This window comes from Anas platyrhynchos, chromosome 3 (genome assembly GCF_047663525.1).
Source record: "Anas platyrhynchos isolate ZD024472 breed Pekin duck chromosome 3, IASCAAS_PekinDuck_T2T, whole genome shotgun sequence".
Classification (NCBI taxonomy): Eukaryota; Metazoa; Chordata; class Aves; order Anseriformes; family Anatidae; genus Anas; species Anas platyrhynchos.
This window is the reverse complement of record NC_092589.1, coordinates 50094502-50114478: the sequence shown is the minus strand read 5'-3', so window position 1 is coordinate 50114478 and position 19977 is coordinate 50094502. Positions and strand designations below refer to the sequence as shown.

General features: G+C 39.1%; 1 protein-coding gene across 2 annotated transcripts in view; it reads right to left on the bottom strand.

The window, feature by feature from the left end:
* The window catches only part of PRKN (parkin RBR E3 ubiquitin protein ligase), a 765547-nt gene that overhangs the window by 8157 nt on the left and 737413 nt on the right, over positions 1-19977 (bottom strand). For both annotated transcript variants that reach the window (XM_038177503.2, XM_038177504.2), the window contains exon 10: positions 9381-9467. In XM_038177503.2, the coding sequence (XP_038033431.1) occupies positions 9381-9467 (87 nt within the window). The remainder of the gene's footprint in view (positions 1-9380; positions 9468-19977) is intronic.

Here is a 19977-nt window from a genome sequence, read left to right as displayed (position 1 = left end):
ATGATTCAAGATGAAAATCACTGTAGCACTGAAAAAAACTTTACTAATATTTTCAGAATAATAGCTACACAAGAAGTTTGGATTATTTTTACTTTTTGTATTCAACCCAGAAGAGCTTCACAGTGGCTCTGTTTTTTCCCAAATAGTCCAAATCCAAACGGTGTGATTCAGAACTTAGAAGTGTGCTTTTTCCACATCCTTAGGTCTTTGTTGTGCGTATTAGCAAATGACACCGAGGCAAAATTTCACACACTGAATGGCTAATTTTATTTGTATAAAGATATTTGATCTTAGTTCTAAAAGCAAATACAAACTTTGGAGAGCTTAGAAATAATTCAAATAAACAAGTGTGAACCACACATACACAATTGACTGAGAAAGAACAAATTGATGACAACAGTAGAGTGAATTATTATATTAATGTTTTCCTTTGCAAAACTTCTAGCATGAAATAGACACAGCAGCATGATATTTTCAACCCATTAGAGCTGAAACATCCCTCCTATGCTCTGTCTTGCTGAATGCTGAGTTAAAAAACTTCCTGCTGCAGGAAGCAAATGCAGAAATATGGTACAGTGATGGAGTCTCTCTAATTCAGTAAAGAGATCATACCACCCAGATCTATGAGCTGCAAGCATTGCAGTGACTGCAAGCACACACATTTATCTTAATTTTCTCCTCAAACCACAAAGGAAAGTTGTATGGCAATTCTCCATTACCAGTGTCTATTTATATCACCTTCTTTTATCCTAAGCTAGCAAACCTAATCTTGACAACAGCCTAGGTAATAGACCAGGGCTCTCAACCAGAGGCTGCTCGCACTATTCTGTGGCCTGCCAGGTCTTGGATAGGAAGGTAAGTGATGCTCCAGGTATGCATCACATGCTAGTTTGTCTAGAACAGGACACTTTCATACACTTATGATGCTGACCTCACTCAATATACTCTAGTTAGAATCATAGAATCATAGAATATCCTGAGTTGGAAGGGACCCTTAAGGATCATCAAGTCCAACTCTTGACACCGCACAGGTCTACCCAAAAGTTCAGACCATGTGACTAAGCGCACAGTCCAATCTCTTCTTAAATTCAGTCAGGCTCGGTGCAGTGACCACTTCCCTGGGGAGCCCGTTCCAGTGTGCAACCACTCTCTCTGTGAAGAACTTCCTCCTGATGTCAAGCCTAAACTTCCCCTGCCTCAGCTTAACCCCGTTCCCGCGGGTCCTGTCGCTGGTGTTAATGGAGAAAAGGTCTCCTGCCTCTCGACACCCCCTTACGAGGAAGTTGTAGACTGCGATGAGGTCTCCCCTCAGCCTCCTCTTCTCCAGGCTGAACAGGCCCAGTGCCCTCAGCCGTTCCTCGTACGTCTTCCCCTCCAGGCCTAGTTCCCCACTTATTACAGGGTATTTATCAGAGCATTAGTGAAAAGCTGCTAAATTCCACCCATTCCACTTCATGATGATTTTTCTTGATTCCCAACTGTGTTGCACACAATGACAAGGCATGAATACCCATAAATAAAAGGAAACTCCAGTATGAGCTGTCACAAGCATTTTTTGACATCCCTTCTGCACTATCCTCTTAGTGAGATGGTGGAAGAGTCCACCTTGTTATCTCTGGGTCACACTGAAGGACACAGATTTAATTCTGTCTGTTTCTATGCTGAGTCTGTTGGAAAAACTAACAGGGATAAAGAGACCACAGAGACTTCTGAGAACCATACAGAATTGCAAGAACATGCACATGGAAAGCTCTTTATGCAGTTAATCAGTATCAGGCACTAGAGGAAAATGTGCTACAGAGACAGAAAGCATCCTGAAATAGAAAGAAAGCATCCTTCTTAAAGTAGCATCTCATTCAGGTAATGGTGCACACATCATCTGGTCATACATAAAGTAAACAAAGTATGGAGACACAGCCAGCAACTAAGCAGTGCCATTCAGGGTAAAAACATTGATGGCAAAACTTGTTCAAAAATATTGGAAGCATTAGATATATAATGTTAAATTCACATGCCATCATATTATAGACTGTCTTACGCAAGCACACTTTTTTTATGACCATGCTTATTTTGCATATCTGTGGTAGCATGGGCATCATCTGAAAACTGAAAACCCTTGATTTGGAATGGAATATGAAGCTGTTGATGTTATGTTGTGCTCAGCTTTGGTGAATGCTTGTTTATTGTTGTTGCTTATTTCCATTCTGATAAGCAAAAAAGTTGGTCATGCATTACTTCAAAAATGTACCCTAATGCAGCTTCCTTAGAAACAGAAATACTTTTCCTTTTGATCAGAAATGCTTGGTTTTCAGTTAATTTTACTTGGCAAAATAAGATTTAAGAAGGAAAAATAGAGATATGTAAAATTATGACTTTATGTATAGAATTTTAAAAAGGCTTAGACGTCTCAAAAGAGAAAACATTGCTCATTTTCCTGCATGAATGTGAGAACAACTGTGGATGCTTGAAAAGGTTCAAAGGAAAAACAAAGAATAATTAATTGTACACAATGTTCAACCTTCCATAACACTTGTATTTACACTGCCCACTAATTATTTTGAGCTAGAGCTCAGAGCAAAAGCAGCCTCATCTTTTGAAACCTGATCTGCAAGGGATGGTGATGGTCCAGCTTAAATTTCTGTTGTTTTCTCAACTTCTGCTGAACTGTTTTATAAACATGGTTGCATGAATTAACCTCCTGTCATATTTACTGGTGTTGTTTTACTAAGTTCTGGGAGAAAAAAATATCAGATATCTAGAGCTAGAGGTCTAGATAGGCTAGAGGAGCTTTGAAAAAAAAGTCCATTATTTGAGTCATTTAAGAGTCAAAAAATCTCATAAGGAGAGGTGCACATAGCTATGGGACTAGTGCTCTGGTCTACAGAGAGATTCAGGCTAATCAAAATACTAAAAATGGTTATATAGATCAGGAAAAGGAAGGATATCCATCAATGGGAATATGTTTTATGCACAGGAAAAATACAGTGTCAGTACCATGCTGATCCAGCTAAGCTCACATGAAACAGCTTTGTGTGAGCCAATTTGCCTGGTGTGCCTAGGGAATTCTGCTGTAAAACGACCTGGTTTGTGATGACAGCAAGTAGATAAAATCAAAGTCCAATGCTATACACAGGGTACTGTGTCAAATACAAGACTTTTACCAAATAAAATCAGAGAGTTCTGTTTTGGTGACATTGCACATCAAGGTTTTCATTCTGCATGTTGCAGATATTCATATCAGAACACATGAAATTCAGGTAGCCTGTGAATATTGAATTTACACTGTTCTGAAGCAGAAAATCTAATCCCAGAGAGGTCATTCTTGTATAACTGTTTTCCACCAGTGGAAGGAAGAACACACTTTCTCCTGTAAGTGGCAACACAGACGCAATGGACTGTCAGCTTAACCTCATCAACAAAAACAGCTTGTCACATCTTTTTATTTTATTGCTGCCCAAAATAGGAAAGATAAAATTCTCTCTATATAGTTGCCATCTATTTCTCATTAGACAGAAAGTTAAGACCTACTCTCAGATTTCCTCCGGTGCATCTTTATTTATAACATAGAGATTAATTTTGCCGGATGTTTCCTGGTTATTTTTCTTGCTCCTTTAATTAGGCATCTGTGGGTTGAAGTGTCCTGTGCCTGACATTGTAAATATGCCACCTACTAAAGCCAAGCCGAGGTTTCTTTTCCCATTGTTTAAGATACTGTCAAAAAAGAGCTACATGTGCCATTTTTGTACAGCCATGTTTTATTTAACTTTTTAAATTTATCTGATGGAAAAACAAAAAATCAATGGTCTAATAATAGATGTTCCAGATTTCATACTGTAACTCAGGACTCATTGAAAGATACTGTATATGATTAATCTCTTCAATAACCTTTTCTTACACTAAAATGCAGTGAAATAATTCATACTTTTGTAGTCAGCATTTACTGTTTAGCAGTTTGATTAATTTTTCCCCTCTTTCCAGTAGAGAAAGATGCTTACATAGACATGTTGCATGTTTCTCATTTTAACTCCTGGTTGTAGTATATCTTTTCAAATACCACACCTCTTTTTCTCCTACCATTCTAAAAGCAGTACAAAAAGTTTGCTGTAATAGTGAAGAAACAATTTTGTAAGCAATATTTGTAGTATTTTACAGGTTAAACACAAAAACCTGACATCCAGGAGCTGATTTGGGATGTCTAATATCTATGGAGTCCAATATGATACATATATATGCTTTCCCTAATAACATCCATCACTGAAGGTTCAAATAAAACAAAGCTTGCTACTTTCTTCTCACAGCAAATCAAGAGACATATGCAAGTCCATAATTTTGTCAGCATTCTCTCTATTACAATTTAACACTTAAGTTGCATAGTCTTTCTGTTCCACACCAGTTTGTAAGAAATACATTGCATCAAATATGATTTTCATGAAACATTAGCTGCATATTTAGTATTACAATATTTCAGCTAAGGATATTTTGTGAGTGCTTTTGTTTGGAAATTCCACTTCAGAATGAAATTCCAAAATGGCTCTTGCTCACAGTCACCAATATGTTCTGCTGCATAATTACAGCAAACTTCCACCTGCATAGAGACCAGGCTTCATAAGTCTATGTGCTTCAGGGTTCTACAGGGAAAATAGTATAAGAGGTTAGACAGATGTTGCTCAGTGGTTGGGAAAGGAAGCCTGTCAAGTCATGGCTGTATATTTTATACCACCTACTGGCAATTTAGAGATATGCATACATGAGGCAATGGCAGGAAAAGAAAGCCTGGAGGCTCGCTTGAAGCCCAAGTGAGCCGCAAGCCTTTTCAGGAACTACAACACAAAAGACAAAAACAGGATGCCAGGTGATGTTACAGGCTTCCCTGGATTTGTGCACAGGCTTCACCCTGTGCCTGTGCAAGCACAGAGCTGCTTTGTGAGAAGTTATCTTAAAGGTCTGCTTCAGATCTGATCACCTGTTTGAGAGCTTACAGCCAAGTTAGGTCTGAACCCCCAGACTGTCATCAGGCATGGGATGATAGCTAAGGCCTTGAAAGCATGTGTGCAGGATCATATGGGAGGTCTTAGAGCTATGAACTATGAATTGTGGTCAATTACCCGAATGCAACCTTGAGAGCTGGGTAAATACAGTTTTGGGGATAGCAAAGAGGAAAAAAAAAAACAAAAAACATACCAGATTTAGGTAAACACACTATAGATAGTAAATTTGGATGCAATGACAACTTGCAGACCAGTGAAAAAGAAGTGTGGTAACTAACATATACAAATAACCCCAAGCAGAGTCTATAGTGAGGTGGAAAAAAATATCAATAAAAACATCATTTTCCTCCTGGTAAAGGACTCATTATTTTATCCACTGCAAGCCGTGTCCTCTAGCTTCCCATCTTTATAAAGTTCAAACCCTTTCAAGCAGCCTTAAGGACCGTATATAGCTCCTGCTTTGTTCCTCTTGTGCTCCATTGCTGTGGTTGCACTTTTCCTGCCAACAAACTCCATTTCCCTTTCCCTGTCATCCTCCCTTCACAGACCCAGGAGCTCTGCTCCCTCCTCTCGACCTACGGGTTCTTCTTCTTGCCTTGCGACACCAGGCCCAGCACAGGCCCATTTCACCACCACCCTTTCTGATTGATTCCTCCTTGTTGTCCCATATCACTTCACAACCTTATTTCCTTTCTTCCCTCTTCCTTCTCCTATTTCTGGAGCTTCTACTATGCCTCTGAAAAGTCAGTCAAACAACACCGTCTGTACCCTGTCTGCCTCCCATCAGTTCTTGGCTGTTATGGAGACTTGAATGCCTCTGTTTCAGGCTCTACCTCTCTTTCTGAGGGATCACCTTTTCTAAGACTTCCCAAATTGTTATCTAGTTCTGAGGCCACCAGCACGCCTCCAGCTCACCCCCAGCCCCCAGACTCCACATCAGCCCAGGGCCACCAGCCCCAGCATGGCCACAGCAGGGCTGAGCTCCAGCTCCCCATGGTCCTGCCCCACGATGCCCATGTCCCAACCTGGCCTTGGCCCATCCCTGTCCTGTTCTTGTCCCAAGGGAGGTGCCCAGTGTCAGTGCCCCCAGTGCCCTGCTCCTGGTGGGGCAGGGGGACGGGACAGGTTGCCAAAAGAGGTCTGTCAGAGGTCTTGCAGAGATCTGGCATAGGGATCATGAGAGCCTTCTTTGAGTGGCACTGCAGGTCTCCTTGTTCTCTGTGTTGTCAACATCTGGCTACCCAGCTCCTCCACAACATCCCTTTTTGGCTTTGCTTCCAGCTCTTTCCCATTCCTCACGACCCACTGCATTTGTCTTCATTATGCTGACTTAGGTCTAAACCTTTCCTCTTACACTGGAAATGTCAGGGTCGTGCAGGTGTTTGTAGAAATGCTAAGGTAATGAGAGGTTCCCTTCAGTATTGTAGCCACCAGAGGCAAAAATAAAACCTTCATTTTTCTGATAGAAGATATTTTCCTGAGACTACACATCCTGTGCCAATTCTGGAGAGGAACGGTTTGGTGGCTGCATGTCTGGTTGGCCCTGAAATCTGAGTAGAAGCAGTTGTGACAACAAGATCTGTTTCTAAAATAAATGGTATGGAAAGGATCCTGACTAGGGGGAAGGACATGAGTCAAACTGGAGGAGCTTAAGCCATAAAAGGCAACCCTGGAAATGTATTATTCCTACCTAGAAAAAGACAGTCAAAGGTAAAACAATCTTCACTGCTGGAACAAATAATACAATTATAGAAAATTAACTCTGACACATAGGGTTCTGAATCTAACAGGAAGAGTGCCAAAAAGAAAAAAAGGCAGAAATCACAGATAGCTAAGTGTTTAAATTAGTTTCAGTAAAGCAGATGAAATAGTCCCACATGCATTTCTTTCTATATACACCCCACAAATGTTTTGTATGCATTGTACACGAGTGATGTATGCAAGGCAGCTTTTACTGATGTAATTCAGAAAAACAAAACAAATCAAAACAAAAACCCAGCGTGTCAGCAACACTTACGGTAGCATTGTTTTAGCTAGCTACGTACTTGTTTTACTGTTTACAGAAAGCAAGAGAAATCATTCCTTCAGTGGCACATCACCACCTTGTGGAGGATTTTAATCAGTGCATCTGGCTTTCTAAGAATAAGAAGGCTGATCAAAGTCAATTAACTTCAACGCAAGTTGGAGTCTAAATGAATTTTGCGTAGTCTGTGATCTTGCCTGTACTAGGGAATTGATTTGCATAGCTACAAGAGATATTCAGGTATCATTTAACTATTCTGGAACAGCTCTTTGAGAGCACAGGAACATTTTTCAGGTACAGCTAAAATGTGTGCATTACATTGGAAAAACTGTATTTAACTTCCCTAACTTAACAGATCTAATTGAATGCAGTTCATTTGCTGAGACACTGGACTAGATGAATGTAGCACTCACATTGTCATCAGGAGGCAGTAAGGCAATATGCAAATGTTTAAAATAAACCACTTCTTCCTGTAGTCTTCTAACTTTTCCTGGCACACCTTTATCTTTTGCTCTAAAGCATGGGGATTATACAAGCGTGAACTTTCAGTGACCCAAAATTCTTAAAATCCTTTGTAAGGTGCCATGGTGACTGCTCAAGGCTTTCAGTACTCTAGGCAAAACTGACATAAATAGCTTAGTGGACATAGGGCTCACTGCTCATGTTGGGAGGTATTCAATTTCTAGCTGTGCTTAATTCAGATAAGACACTCAGCTTTGGTCTTCTACTTTACCAGGCTACTGGATACTTTAACTTAAGTATCTCTCAATGTCTCTTTTGAAGCTGTTTTGTTTTTACATAAGTATGAATGGAAGCTGGAACACTTTTTTTAAGGTTGCTTCAAACAATAAAGATTATTCCTCATAGAAGATATTTAAGCTGCAAATCTCTTCCTTGCAGAGTAACATAAATGCTAGAAGCATATATATGTCTTCAAAAAAGGGGTTGCACAAATTCATGGAGTAAAACTTTGCTGATAGCTGGTATATGCAAAAATCCACACCCGAATCACAAGTCTATTAATAGAGAGTGGAAAATATTCAGGGAATGGGACATCATTATGCTCTTGAACTCTTCTCTAGGCATTGATAACTGAAATCTCTCAGAGACGGGGTACTAGGCAGTTTTTGGGTCTTGTACAGTATACATCTTCCAGGGCACCGGAGGTAGATGCCCTGCCTGCCACGATACCAGCTGTTTAATTCTGGCTCAATGAGCATTGATTCTCTTTTATAAAGTAGAAGAGCTTCACTAAGAAAGGTTAAAAAGAAAAATCTCTACAGAGGTTGCCTGGTGCAATAGTGGAAGGTTTCCCTGCCCATGGCAGGGATTTTGGAATTAGATGATCTTTAAGATCCCTTCCAACCCAACCCATTCTGTGATCCTATGATTCTATGGAAACACATGACAAAGACTCTTAGTATGTCCCCAGCTCCATCCCAATCTCTACATTTGACGAGTAAGAGGCCCCAGAAGCCATCCTCAGACAGAGCCTGTCTGCAGGCACTGACAGAAGCTGGGTATGCCTTTTTGGGAGCTGGCCATAAACCTTGTCAGCACCTGCCCACAATCCTGCAGCTGCCATGTTGGACTGCCTCGGTTTCAGGGTTAGCATTTCCTTTTAGCATTAAACATGCCAGACATCTCCATTTTCTTACAGTTTTTTACTCCCTAGGAGAGCACCCAGGCCATCAAGGTGTGAGGTACTTAGGGTGAATCACTCCTGTTCTTTGCTCTCGCTCTCCCTCTCTCTCGTTCTCTTCTGTGAGAGGCTGTGATTCACTTATCATGGAGAGCAGGGAAACTCCAATCTCAAACAAAGAGAAATGTTGGGAGAGAAAAACTATTTCCTGTCCAGGGCTATAGCTACAATAGCTGCAAAATTATGGAGCAGCTTAGAATGATTATCACCTAACAGCTTCTAGTCTACACAATCCATTTTTTTTATTTCTCTAAACTACAACATAAATTACCAACAGCATTTTCTGCACATGATGCATAAAATCTATTACTTAGTCCAAACCCATGTGATTTCCTGACTGGTGCATTGAGTACAAGCTGCAAGACAGGAAAACTACAGAAAGCCTTTCAAAGGTGTTCATGTTGAATAGAGACAACCCAAAAAGCCCATTGGGAAGGCTTTTTCTTTGGCACCTGATGGTAGAGCTCAGTGTGTTCCTGGCAGAATTCAGTTACTCTATTAATCAGAGCATCTGAAATCCACCAAAAAGCCAACTCCAATGGCTAGAGAATTCAGTATGAACATAATTGCTTTTGCTTGGGATTATAATTAGGACCCATCCGACAAATGTCGTTCTAGTTGGACCAAGGATAATGATCAGGATGTAATGAGTTGTGGGGATGCTTACCTTCTGGGCCATGGCTCCCTGTGTGCTGAGGAGAGAGCTGCATTCCCCTTCATGGTATTCTTCTTTACATTCACGGCAGAACACAAACTGGAAAACAAACCAAAGCACACAAGTGATAAAAACACATTAGGGACATAGACAGCAGAGTACAACTGTGAAGAGTCATATAGCAGATGATCTCTTGCCCTTCTCATCCCATTAAATTCCCATAATCCTCCTAATTGTGCATCTTATTATGCAATCTGATCATTAACACAACAATTCTGCAGTTATTATTATACATTTCTTTGGTGAAGTAAAATAAATGCCATTATTAAAAATGAGATTTTGCTACATGGTCGATTTAAGGACATAAAGTCATTCTAGATACTTCTGCGTGTGTTTGTGCTGCAGTGAAATCTATTTATACAAAAAGGGCGCTGCCTGAAACAAGTAGTTCTGCTCTATAGTGTTTACCAATGTAAGCAGTCCATTCATAGTTCTGAATCTAATGCATTCTCTATGGAAAGCTGTTACTGAATTTACTGCGACATGATCACTTTATATAGGTTATATGAAATGCCATTTTCTAGGAAATTATACCCTTGCCATGGACTTTTGTAGAATGGTTTAAAAAAATCCATAGTAAGAATACAATGACAGGTTACATCACACGGGTTTTAAAGGACTCCCTCTAGACCCTTATTACATTTCTTGCAATTGTTCTGGTTTCATCCTCCTTAAATTACATTGTTCTTTACATAAGAGCTCATTCAAAAGTAATGTAATGTCTTTAGCAGATGAGTAAAACAATTGTCCCTGCCTTATCCTGAGCTGCCACTGCTCCCTAAACTGGTACGTATGTATCAAGTTCAATGCCTTTTTTAAACTCTAAAATGAAGATATCTGTCTTGACATGTGTCAAAATCTTTGACTCATCAATGCTGCATTAAATTCTGTGTCCTTGCAGGTAAGAGGAAAAGTCAATAATGTAAAATGGGTCTCTCTTAATACTTTTTTAAAGCCATGTCATGATGCCAGCCCAGACTCTCAGCAGTAAGCTGTTCTGACTGGCATTATAAGCAAGACTGATAAAACAGCCTTGATTTTTGATGCAGAGCTGCATTCACCAGTAACGAATAAAGGATATCAGGACATGACACTGGAACATTTGTCTGCCACAAATTCCATCTTTTGCATTTTCATTTTGAACTCCTTCAAGCCTTATTGTCACTTTTCTAAGAACTACTGAAAATCGTATTTCATTGTCATGCTAAAGAAACTGTGCTTTTGTGAAAAGAAACATTGTGCGAGTCTAAAAGGGTTGACTCTGTTATTCAGAAAGTCAGGGAAATTTGGAGTGGGGAAACGGAGTGGGTGTTCCAGCTTCTAGAGATAATGAACCAAATCATTTGTTTGCTTTCTTGTCACTTCTCTAACTATTTTGTCAATGATTTTAAATCTTTTATTTTACTTCATCTGACATTGATCTGTTAATTCATTTGTGTTTCTTAGCAAACAGCTTAACAATGAAGGCACTTCTGCAAGGTATGTTATATGAAAGGTTGCATTATTGTAATTACAACAATTTGCACCGCATCCCAAAGTTTCATCTATGTTAAACATTGCCCAGACATATAGAGATGTGTGTACTCTCTGTCTGGATACCTAATATCTCAAAACTTATCACTTATCAATGACGGTTATAGCCAGGTTTAACCATATTTCTTACTGTGTGTTCTATTCTCTTTTACTTTCCTAACTTTATTTCCTTATAAACATATCTGGCTGAAAACGTTTGTCTGAAAGGGTTTTGTATACACTTACTATACCACTGCCTTACCACAGAATGCCTCAGTTTCCTCTCCTCACTCCAGTCTTTCACTTTTGCAATTACAATTTTAAACATTTCATAAATATTGAAAAGGAGGATATGCTGAAGAAAGAAAGAAAGGGGGAAAAAAACAACAAAACCAAACCAAACCAACCAACCACACAACAACAACAACAACAACAACAAACAGGACATATTTTGTAAAGACATTCCAGCTGTCTAACAGTGTAGTTTAGGTTGCATTGACATTTATGATAACAATAAAATTAATAAACTCATGTTATATTACTTAAAGGTGTGAAATGCATTTTCTCACTATAGAGGTCACTCTCTGTACTTGCCTTTAAAATTGCCACTTAAAAAAGTGCTCAGGAGTAAGATCAAAGTGTTGTTTACCAATGTTTTCCCCACAGGCTTTCTGTACTGGAAGCGTGTATGACAGTGTAAACTGGGCCTTCCACTATCAATTTTATATCTTGAAAGTAAGTCTGTGAGTGACCCTGTCATACGCTTGTGATGGAACAAAGCCTGATTTTTTTGGTGAGCCAGGATACTCACTTCACCTCTTATTAGATAATGGATGAGTCGTAAAATCAGTTCTGTGGCAAAAGACCACCCTGGAGGCTGATCGGTTTGTCAGAATAAATAGGCATCTCCCCACAGAAATGCATTAAGCACTCCCATTTTATGGCAAAGCATGCATCATAAAGAAAACGTAGGTCATTTACAACAAAGCAGTTTGCGATAGCTCCATTCATTTTTTACATCCAGACATGAAAAATATAATAAAGTTTCAGTAATGAAATACAGCAATTGCAAAAGTGCTGTCATTTAACTTCTATTTTGTAGCTTCATTAATATTAATACAGTTATTTTGCCTTTGGAAATATAAGGATTTAAGTTTTTCAGTCAGGATTTAATGCTTCTGCATAAATTTAATATTAGTATGTGTTTAAAAAATACTATAAATAGTGTAATTAATAACAACAGTCACACTTTCTTTCCCTTTATTTGCCGAAAGGTTGGCAGATTACAGTGATAACATAAATTGTTCAAGAATAGTGAATGTAGAACTTACTGTTGTTACCCTTGAAAGATTCTTCAGCTAGAAAGCAACTAGCACAAAGAATAAATCCCAAAGGTCTGAAACCTACCCTCTAGGTTTACGCATTAAAATGAGGATTAGCAGGGAAATCCCCAAAGCACTTGAGGGATTTGGGCACTGGAATAAATATATAACCTGTAAGTATGCTACTACGGGCTTTTGAATATCTGTAAAAATGTATAAGATAGGCCTAAGCAGAAATTCTGAATACAAGTGATCTCAAAACAGAATGTATAAAAAGTCTCAACAGGGATCCAAATCCTGTTTTAAAAATCCTCCTATCTTTATCATCACTCAAACAGAAGGTAAAATCCGTCCAAACTCTGGCCTGTTCAATGGAATTTGTACCCCACGGCTGATATGTGCAGCGCCAAGAGTGATGCTGAAAGAAACCTGCGATGATGAAACCATTATTCCTGACCAGACCATTCATAAAGTTTCAAGTTTGGAAGAGGAAACAGAATATAGCTCTAATTTTTAAGGAAAGGAAAATGAGTTTGTCATTTATATGCTGAATTGGTTTTTGGAAGAAGGATTTTGCCATTTCTTTTTTCTCAACATTTGTAAGATTTGCATTTTGGGGGATTAAGCACCACACCTCTCATTCTCTTGCCTACTCCACGTATCTCTTCTTTCGTCTCTAACACTGATCATCTCTCCCTGTAATTCTTTTAATTTCAAATTATCTCTCTTCCAACGTCAATACAATACTCCCATTCATGAATTCCCACATGAAGCCTCAAGTTTTGGCTCCATACTGTTACTTTTAAGTTACTCTTCTACTCAGATATTGCTTGTCTTTTTCACTCTCACCTCCTCTTGTGTCTACACAGCAAAATGAAGGCAAGGTTGCAATGAGGTAGTTATAGCTGAGGTTTAAGTTGCGGCACCATGGGTACACTACTAGGGACTTCGTAAGCTGACAGCTCAAGTGTGGGCACAGATTTCTTACCAGATTTCTGCAGTCTATGTTGAAATCCAGGCTGCCATGTTTTCCCTCCTACAGTTAGCACTATTAGCTAGACTGAAAACTGTTTGTGACATATGGTTTGTCCAAGTGTTGTCCAAAACAGACACTGAAGTCCACATTAAAGACATCAAGTGAAGAAAGACCCACTCATGCCTCTGGCACTGTGTCTTAATGGCCCTCCAAATCATTGTTAAAAATTGTAACTAACATCTACTTTGACTCTCCCTGGATTCAGCTTCCAGACACTACTTTCTGCTTCACAATTATCTGCGAAAATATCTTTCAGTATCTCCTATTTTCTTTCTGCAAAAGTACCTATATACTATCATGCACCGAGCCTGACTGAGTTTAAGAAGAGATTGGACTGTGCACTTAGTCACATGGTCTGAACTTTTGGGTAGACCTGTGCAGTGTCAAGAGTTGGACTTGATGATCCTTAAGGGTCCCTTCCAACTCAGGATATTCTATGATTCTATGATTCTATGATACCCCTGAATCTTCTTTAACCTAAGCAGAGACACTAAGTTTCTCACTGGATAAGCCATTCTGTTACTCCCTCTGTCCAGCCCCAAATCATATTCATAGCACTTTTCTAGGGACTTGCTTTTGACATTAATTATATTTGACTAATCTTTGTGTCATTGCTGTGCTGTATCAGCAGAGTCTTTTTATTTACTTCTGGATCACTGTCAAGTACTGAATTGTGACAGGTATGCTATCAGTCCCTGCTGAATGCTGCTAGCAATACCCTGCTGATCATGCAGTCTTTACAGAAAGACTGCTTTCTGTGATCTGTCAGTTTGTAATCCACACAACGACCAACCAGGGAGGCATGCATACTATACCATCCGACAGTGATGAGACAATGCTGCTGCACATGTCCGAAACATTGCAATTGGAACCCAGTCCCCTAAAACTCTTTATGGATGTGTTATGGTGGTGATTTCCTTATCAGAATATTCTGTAGATTGAAGTCATACAATATATGAAATTGATTTTTTTTGCAATTACTCTTTCTTATCAAACTTAGAATTTCGTCAAAGAATGAAATCAGTTCCTTCTGATACAACCTATTGTCACTGAGAATATATTGACTAGCAATATTATAAAAATTGTTTTGTCTTCTCTGTTCCTTTGTCTTTTTTCCTTGATCTTCCCTCATTCATTCAGTACTGTCTGTCTGGGTCAGTTGCTACAGATGGGAGTCACGAAAATTAAATCTATTGAATGAAGGCAGGATCAACACTTCCATCACTGCTGTAGCTTTCTGTCAGTAGCATAAAACTAGAATGCAAGAGAGGCCAAGGTCCCTCAAAACCATGACTGTATGAACAAACAAAAATTACACATCACTCACCCTTCATTTAAAATGCAGGGATTACAACTTTTATCTTGCTTTTTCAGGAAAATGTATTTTAAGAAATCAACCTTCAACATCTCTACATACTCCTTCCTCTAAAACCAAGTCATCCCACCCTCCCTAAGCAAAACAGAAGTGTACCACATTACTATCATAATTCACGCTGAAGGAGAAATAAACCATAGATTACAAGCATTAATTTTATTATTAAATGAGCTGCTAAAAAAGAAATATGAAGACCTATTGTAATGGGAGGAGTCTACAGCATATTGTTAAGAGAATACAAAGCAAGTAAAGTATAATCTAAGATATATATGATTAATTTGTGATTAATTGTTTAATTTGTATATAGCGAATATATATATATTAATCAGACTAGCAGGATTTTTTTTTAATTGGATTTTTTAAAAAAACATTGAGAATGATTTATTGGATAGTAACACTGGAAAGGCAAAAAAATCCATTTTTTCACCAGACAACATGATCACCTGGTCAAAAAAAACCTTGAAAATGTAAAAGTTTATAATGCACCAAGGTTCAATTCTAGATGAGCTTTTGCAGTCAAACTATAGGCTGCTGACTGGGGCAAGGATTTATTAGTGAAAATATGAGCATGCCTTAAGGGAAACCAAAGCTATCAATGAGTCATGTATAGAATGATGCAGCCAATAATACCCAATGTAATCTCTCTTTATAGTGTAGAAAAATACAGTATTAGATTGCACTTTACAAAGTATAAATTGTAATCTCATAGTGAGTAATACATACCTACAGAAGAGGTATTATTGGTGAAAAAATATGCCCTTGTTCCCAAGAAAACTAAGGGTATACTGGGCTGTACTAAGCAAAATATTGCCAAAAGGTTGAGGGAGGGTGATCTCTCCCCCTCTACTCAGTGCTGTTAAGGCCACACCTGGAATACTCTGTCCAGTTCTGGACTCTCCAATCAATACAAGAGACATGGGTATACTGGAGAGAGCCCAGTGAACGACTGTGAAGGTGATGGAGCACTTCTCCTGTGAGGTACGGCTGAGCGAGCTAGGGCTGTTCAACCTAGAGAAAGGGAAGGCTTGAGGGGTCTCATTAACGTGTATAAATACCTGAAGGGAGAGTGCAAAGAGCAAGGAGATAGGCTCTTTTCACAGGGATGCCCAGTGCCAGGACGTGAGGCAATGGGCACAAAACTGGTTCACAAGAGGTTCTGTCGGAACATCAGGAAGCACTCCTATACTGTGCGGACGATGGGGCACTGGCACAGGTTGCCCAGAGAGGCTGTAGGGTCTCCCTCATTGGAGATCTTCAAAAGCCACATGCACAACATGCTCCAAGTGGCCCTGCTTGAGCAGGGGGGATGGACCACATGAGCTCCAGAGGTCCCTTCCAACCTTAACTAGTCTGCAATTCTGTGGCTTTGTGAAAAAATGTCCCGACACCAAATTTGACTAGAGAAGTTTTTAACGTATAGTATATATTTTGAGTAGGAGAGCAGTCTGATTCCTGACTAGAGTTCAAACCTCCATAAATACAGATCAAGCATTTTTAATTTTGAAACTATATATTTTATTACCTATTTCCATCTTAAGTCAATTAGTGCTTAATAAATAAAAATAAAAATACAGACACAAACACACAAAATAAATGTCATACTCTTTGCTGTACTACTGCTGTGAAATACAGGTTTTGGATTGACTTTGCTTCTGGCACTTTTTATTATCCAGGATCAAGTGTGAGACCTTCAGCCCCGTACCCTGTCTTTTGGTATTTCTTGTGCTTACAGCAAGAACCTTTAAAAACAGAATATTTACCATCTGCAGTAGCTACATTTACTTAGGATTTGTGGCTTTGCCAATTGTCAGTTATAGAAAACCCACAAATACTACAATGAAGATAAATGCCACAGTAGAAAAAGTATTCATTTTTAATGACACCAGCTCTATCAGATATAAAGCATGGTAGTACTTGCAGAGCAATTTTGGTCTTTTTCCTTACAATAAAATACACATACTTACTATGCACATTTCCTCTAAAATTAAACTTTTGTGAGGAGCATGACAATCTGTCAAAACACGGTATCAAAAATATAGTTGCAGTCTCTGTGCAGCTTTTGCAATCCAAGAGCGATTTGCCATCAATATTATAAGAAGCAATTTTCTATAAACATTAAAAGCTTTAAATGCAGGTCTGCGTCAAAATGTCTTAGAATTTTCAATGTTTTTCTTTTGAATCTAAAAGTGAAAGCCTCCCTCCTAACTTCTACAAAACAACCCATGGGCTCGTTCCCTGAGATCTAAATGACAGCATGTGCACCCCGGGACTCTTCGGTGAATGCTGATGAGTTTGTGTTTGCAGACAGGCAGACTTTCCTGGAGCTTGTCTTGCATCAGGCTGCATTAACCTGAAGATGGACAACATAAGCTCAGAGAACCTCTCTGAGACCTCCCCAGATCTCCTGTTTGCTGATTGATGTGGATGATCAGCCATCATCCCTTTTGAATTGCCCTGTGCTCCAAGTGCTGCAAAGGACAGAACATAAGTAAGAAGCTGGGAGGAGCCCTGGTGCTTCTTTGAGGTGAAATTACTTCAGACACCTGTAGAAGAAGGGATGATACTCTTCAGGAGATTCAGCAGATTACTCTGCTACATGCCTACACACAAAGGTATTGCACAATCTTGTTCTTAGTATGTGGATGGGATGTGAGACTTACTGGCCTATTCCAGTAATAAGAATGAAAAGTCTGTAAAGCAGAAATTGTAACAAAAATATGTGGTATATTGACAATACAAAACCCTGTTGTTTGTGGTGCTATTATGTGTACATAATAGAGTCAGATCTTGTGATTGCTGAAGAATCTCAACTGACAGCTGACTACCCAAGCAAACATGAGTTCAAACACCACAAGATTTTCAAAGTGGACCACGGATTTAGTTCTCTGGACAGAAATAGACAGCTCTAGCATTTGTACAGCTTTTACTGTGAGAAGAACAATCCTGTGCCCTGCAGCACTGGGAAGAGATGCCCAGAATGATGATGACCAAACTACCTCTGGAAAAGGAAGTCAAACTAGCCTAAGAAAAGTAGGGAGCTGCATACAGCATCAGGCTGCTAAACACAGCAAGATGCTCATGTCCCTCTTGTTTACCTCACCTGTGCCAGAGCTGCAGACAGCTAAGGAAAGAGCCAGGCTTCCAGTTCATCATACTACAGGGACTGTGACAAGTCCTCAGATGTTAAACATCGCTGCTTAGAGGAACACTCCCTAACTCCAGAAATAGCTGCTGCCATTGGGACAAATTCCTCAGAATCAGATGCCTGGTCAGAGTCAGGCATCATCCTCTGCTCTTCACCCTTGTGTATCCAGATCTCCCCTCTGCCTTCCCATTCCCATGCAGCTGTTGTCTAGCCCCTTCCTTCTTCTTTTGGTGGCAAAACCAAAAGAAGAAGGAGTTTTATGTACAGTTTACACTTGAGAAGCTTTAAGCTAGTCCTGCTGCAAATCTCACAGCCAGGTCAATAATCTGTGGCTAATGCAGCAACAGTGTGTTTGGGACCTGGACTACTGGCTCTGCACGATGCTGCACTATGCTAGGTGGATGTTTCAGCACCACTTGGATCTGGCTTGAGGGTGCACAAGTAGAGAGAGTCCTTACTTCACTGTAGTACAGACATGACAAGGAAATTAAATTCAATATTATGTTCTTGCTGGCACCTCTGGAGATAAAAAAGCAATTGTTCATCGGTGTAATTCTGTTCCCATTGAAGTAACTGAAGTGGTACAGACAGCTAACTATACATATTTAGTGTATAATTTGGGGTATTTTTATGCCTGAATGACTAAGAAAATGTGAAGCAGATGCAGGTAAACTTAGATTTTTACAAAGGATTTCCATAATAATTTACAAGGTATTTCTATGAGGAAACACTGGAAGCAAACAATTATTGCCAATTTGTCATTTAATGAGTATAAGGAAAATTTTTAAGGCAGCCAAAATATGTATCTAAATGTGACGTTTTAAAAATACTTTAATCTAGCAGATTATAACCAAACCTCTAAATGCATAGTACATATAGGCACATATTAAAATTACATGGTATATCTCTCCACCCCTCCCACTAACACTAACAGAAATCAACTGTAGCTCTAATGGAACAATGCTACATTTACCTTAGAACACATGAAGTCAGAGCATGAGTTATGATCTCAAGTAAAAAAGCTATAGCATATATGTTGTCACTACTTCACTCGATACAAGCAAGAATATGAAGTAAAATTTTGTGTGAAAGGAAGCATTATTTATAAGGAGCAATGATGCAGAGAGGGAAAATCACAGTTACCCTGAGATGCCTTTAGAAACAGAGACATAGAATTGTATAGCATGCATAACAGCATAGCATTGCAAAATATTTTTACTGTAGAATATGTGTCACTTTACATGTGTGATGTCAAAGTTGACTTTTTCAACAAAGTGGTTGGAAGTTACAGTAATGTATCACTTCTCTCAAGTTTGAAAAAGATGTTATTGCTGAATGCATGCACCTGTTCACAAGGAATGTCATGAGGAACAAATTTTACTGCCTGTCCCTTTACCTCTGTCTGTAGCATCTTTGGAGTTCAATTAATACACCCTCAAACAATAAGACAAACAAAGCGTGCATTTCATTCACGTCCTGATTGCCAGGTTAAAACTAAAAAAAAAAAGCCCACCTAGCAATACTAACATTTTTCAAAAGATGGCAGCAGTGAAACAGGAATCAATATAGAAGGTCTAAGCTTTTGCAAATGAGAAAGATTCTGAAAAAATCATAGTCAACAGCTAAGATCCAGTCCAGGGTTACTAACAGCTAATACATCTGATACATGCAAAACTAGTCCTGACAAGACAGTCTCATAAAGAAACAGTATTCAGATGCATTAAAACTCATAAAAAGGAACAAGGGGTGCTCCTTGTTTCAAGGACATCGCATCTTACTTCTCTTGAATCTGGCAACAGCTGAAGCTCCATAAAAAGAGCATAAATATGACAATCTAGCAAATAAAATAGCATAAATAATGTATCTCAGATAACTATGGTGCTGTTTTAAGCATTTTGTTGCCTTCACATTATCTCCTAGGTATAACCATTGCTTTTTATGACTATAAACAGTCACATAGCCTATATGTCAGGCAGAGCAAAAAATAATGAACAAATGCATTTGTTTCTTTTAAGGGAATGCCAACCTACTGCACATGGCTCCAGCAATGTTTCCTCATAGTAACTAGATTAAGCACAACATTAGGACCTCTTCCTGAGACATTGTTTTTGGAGGGTAGGGGACTTGGGGAGGGGGATAGTATTAAAACAAGATTCTGC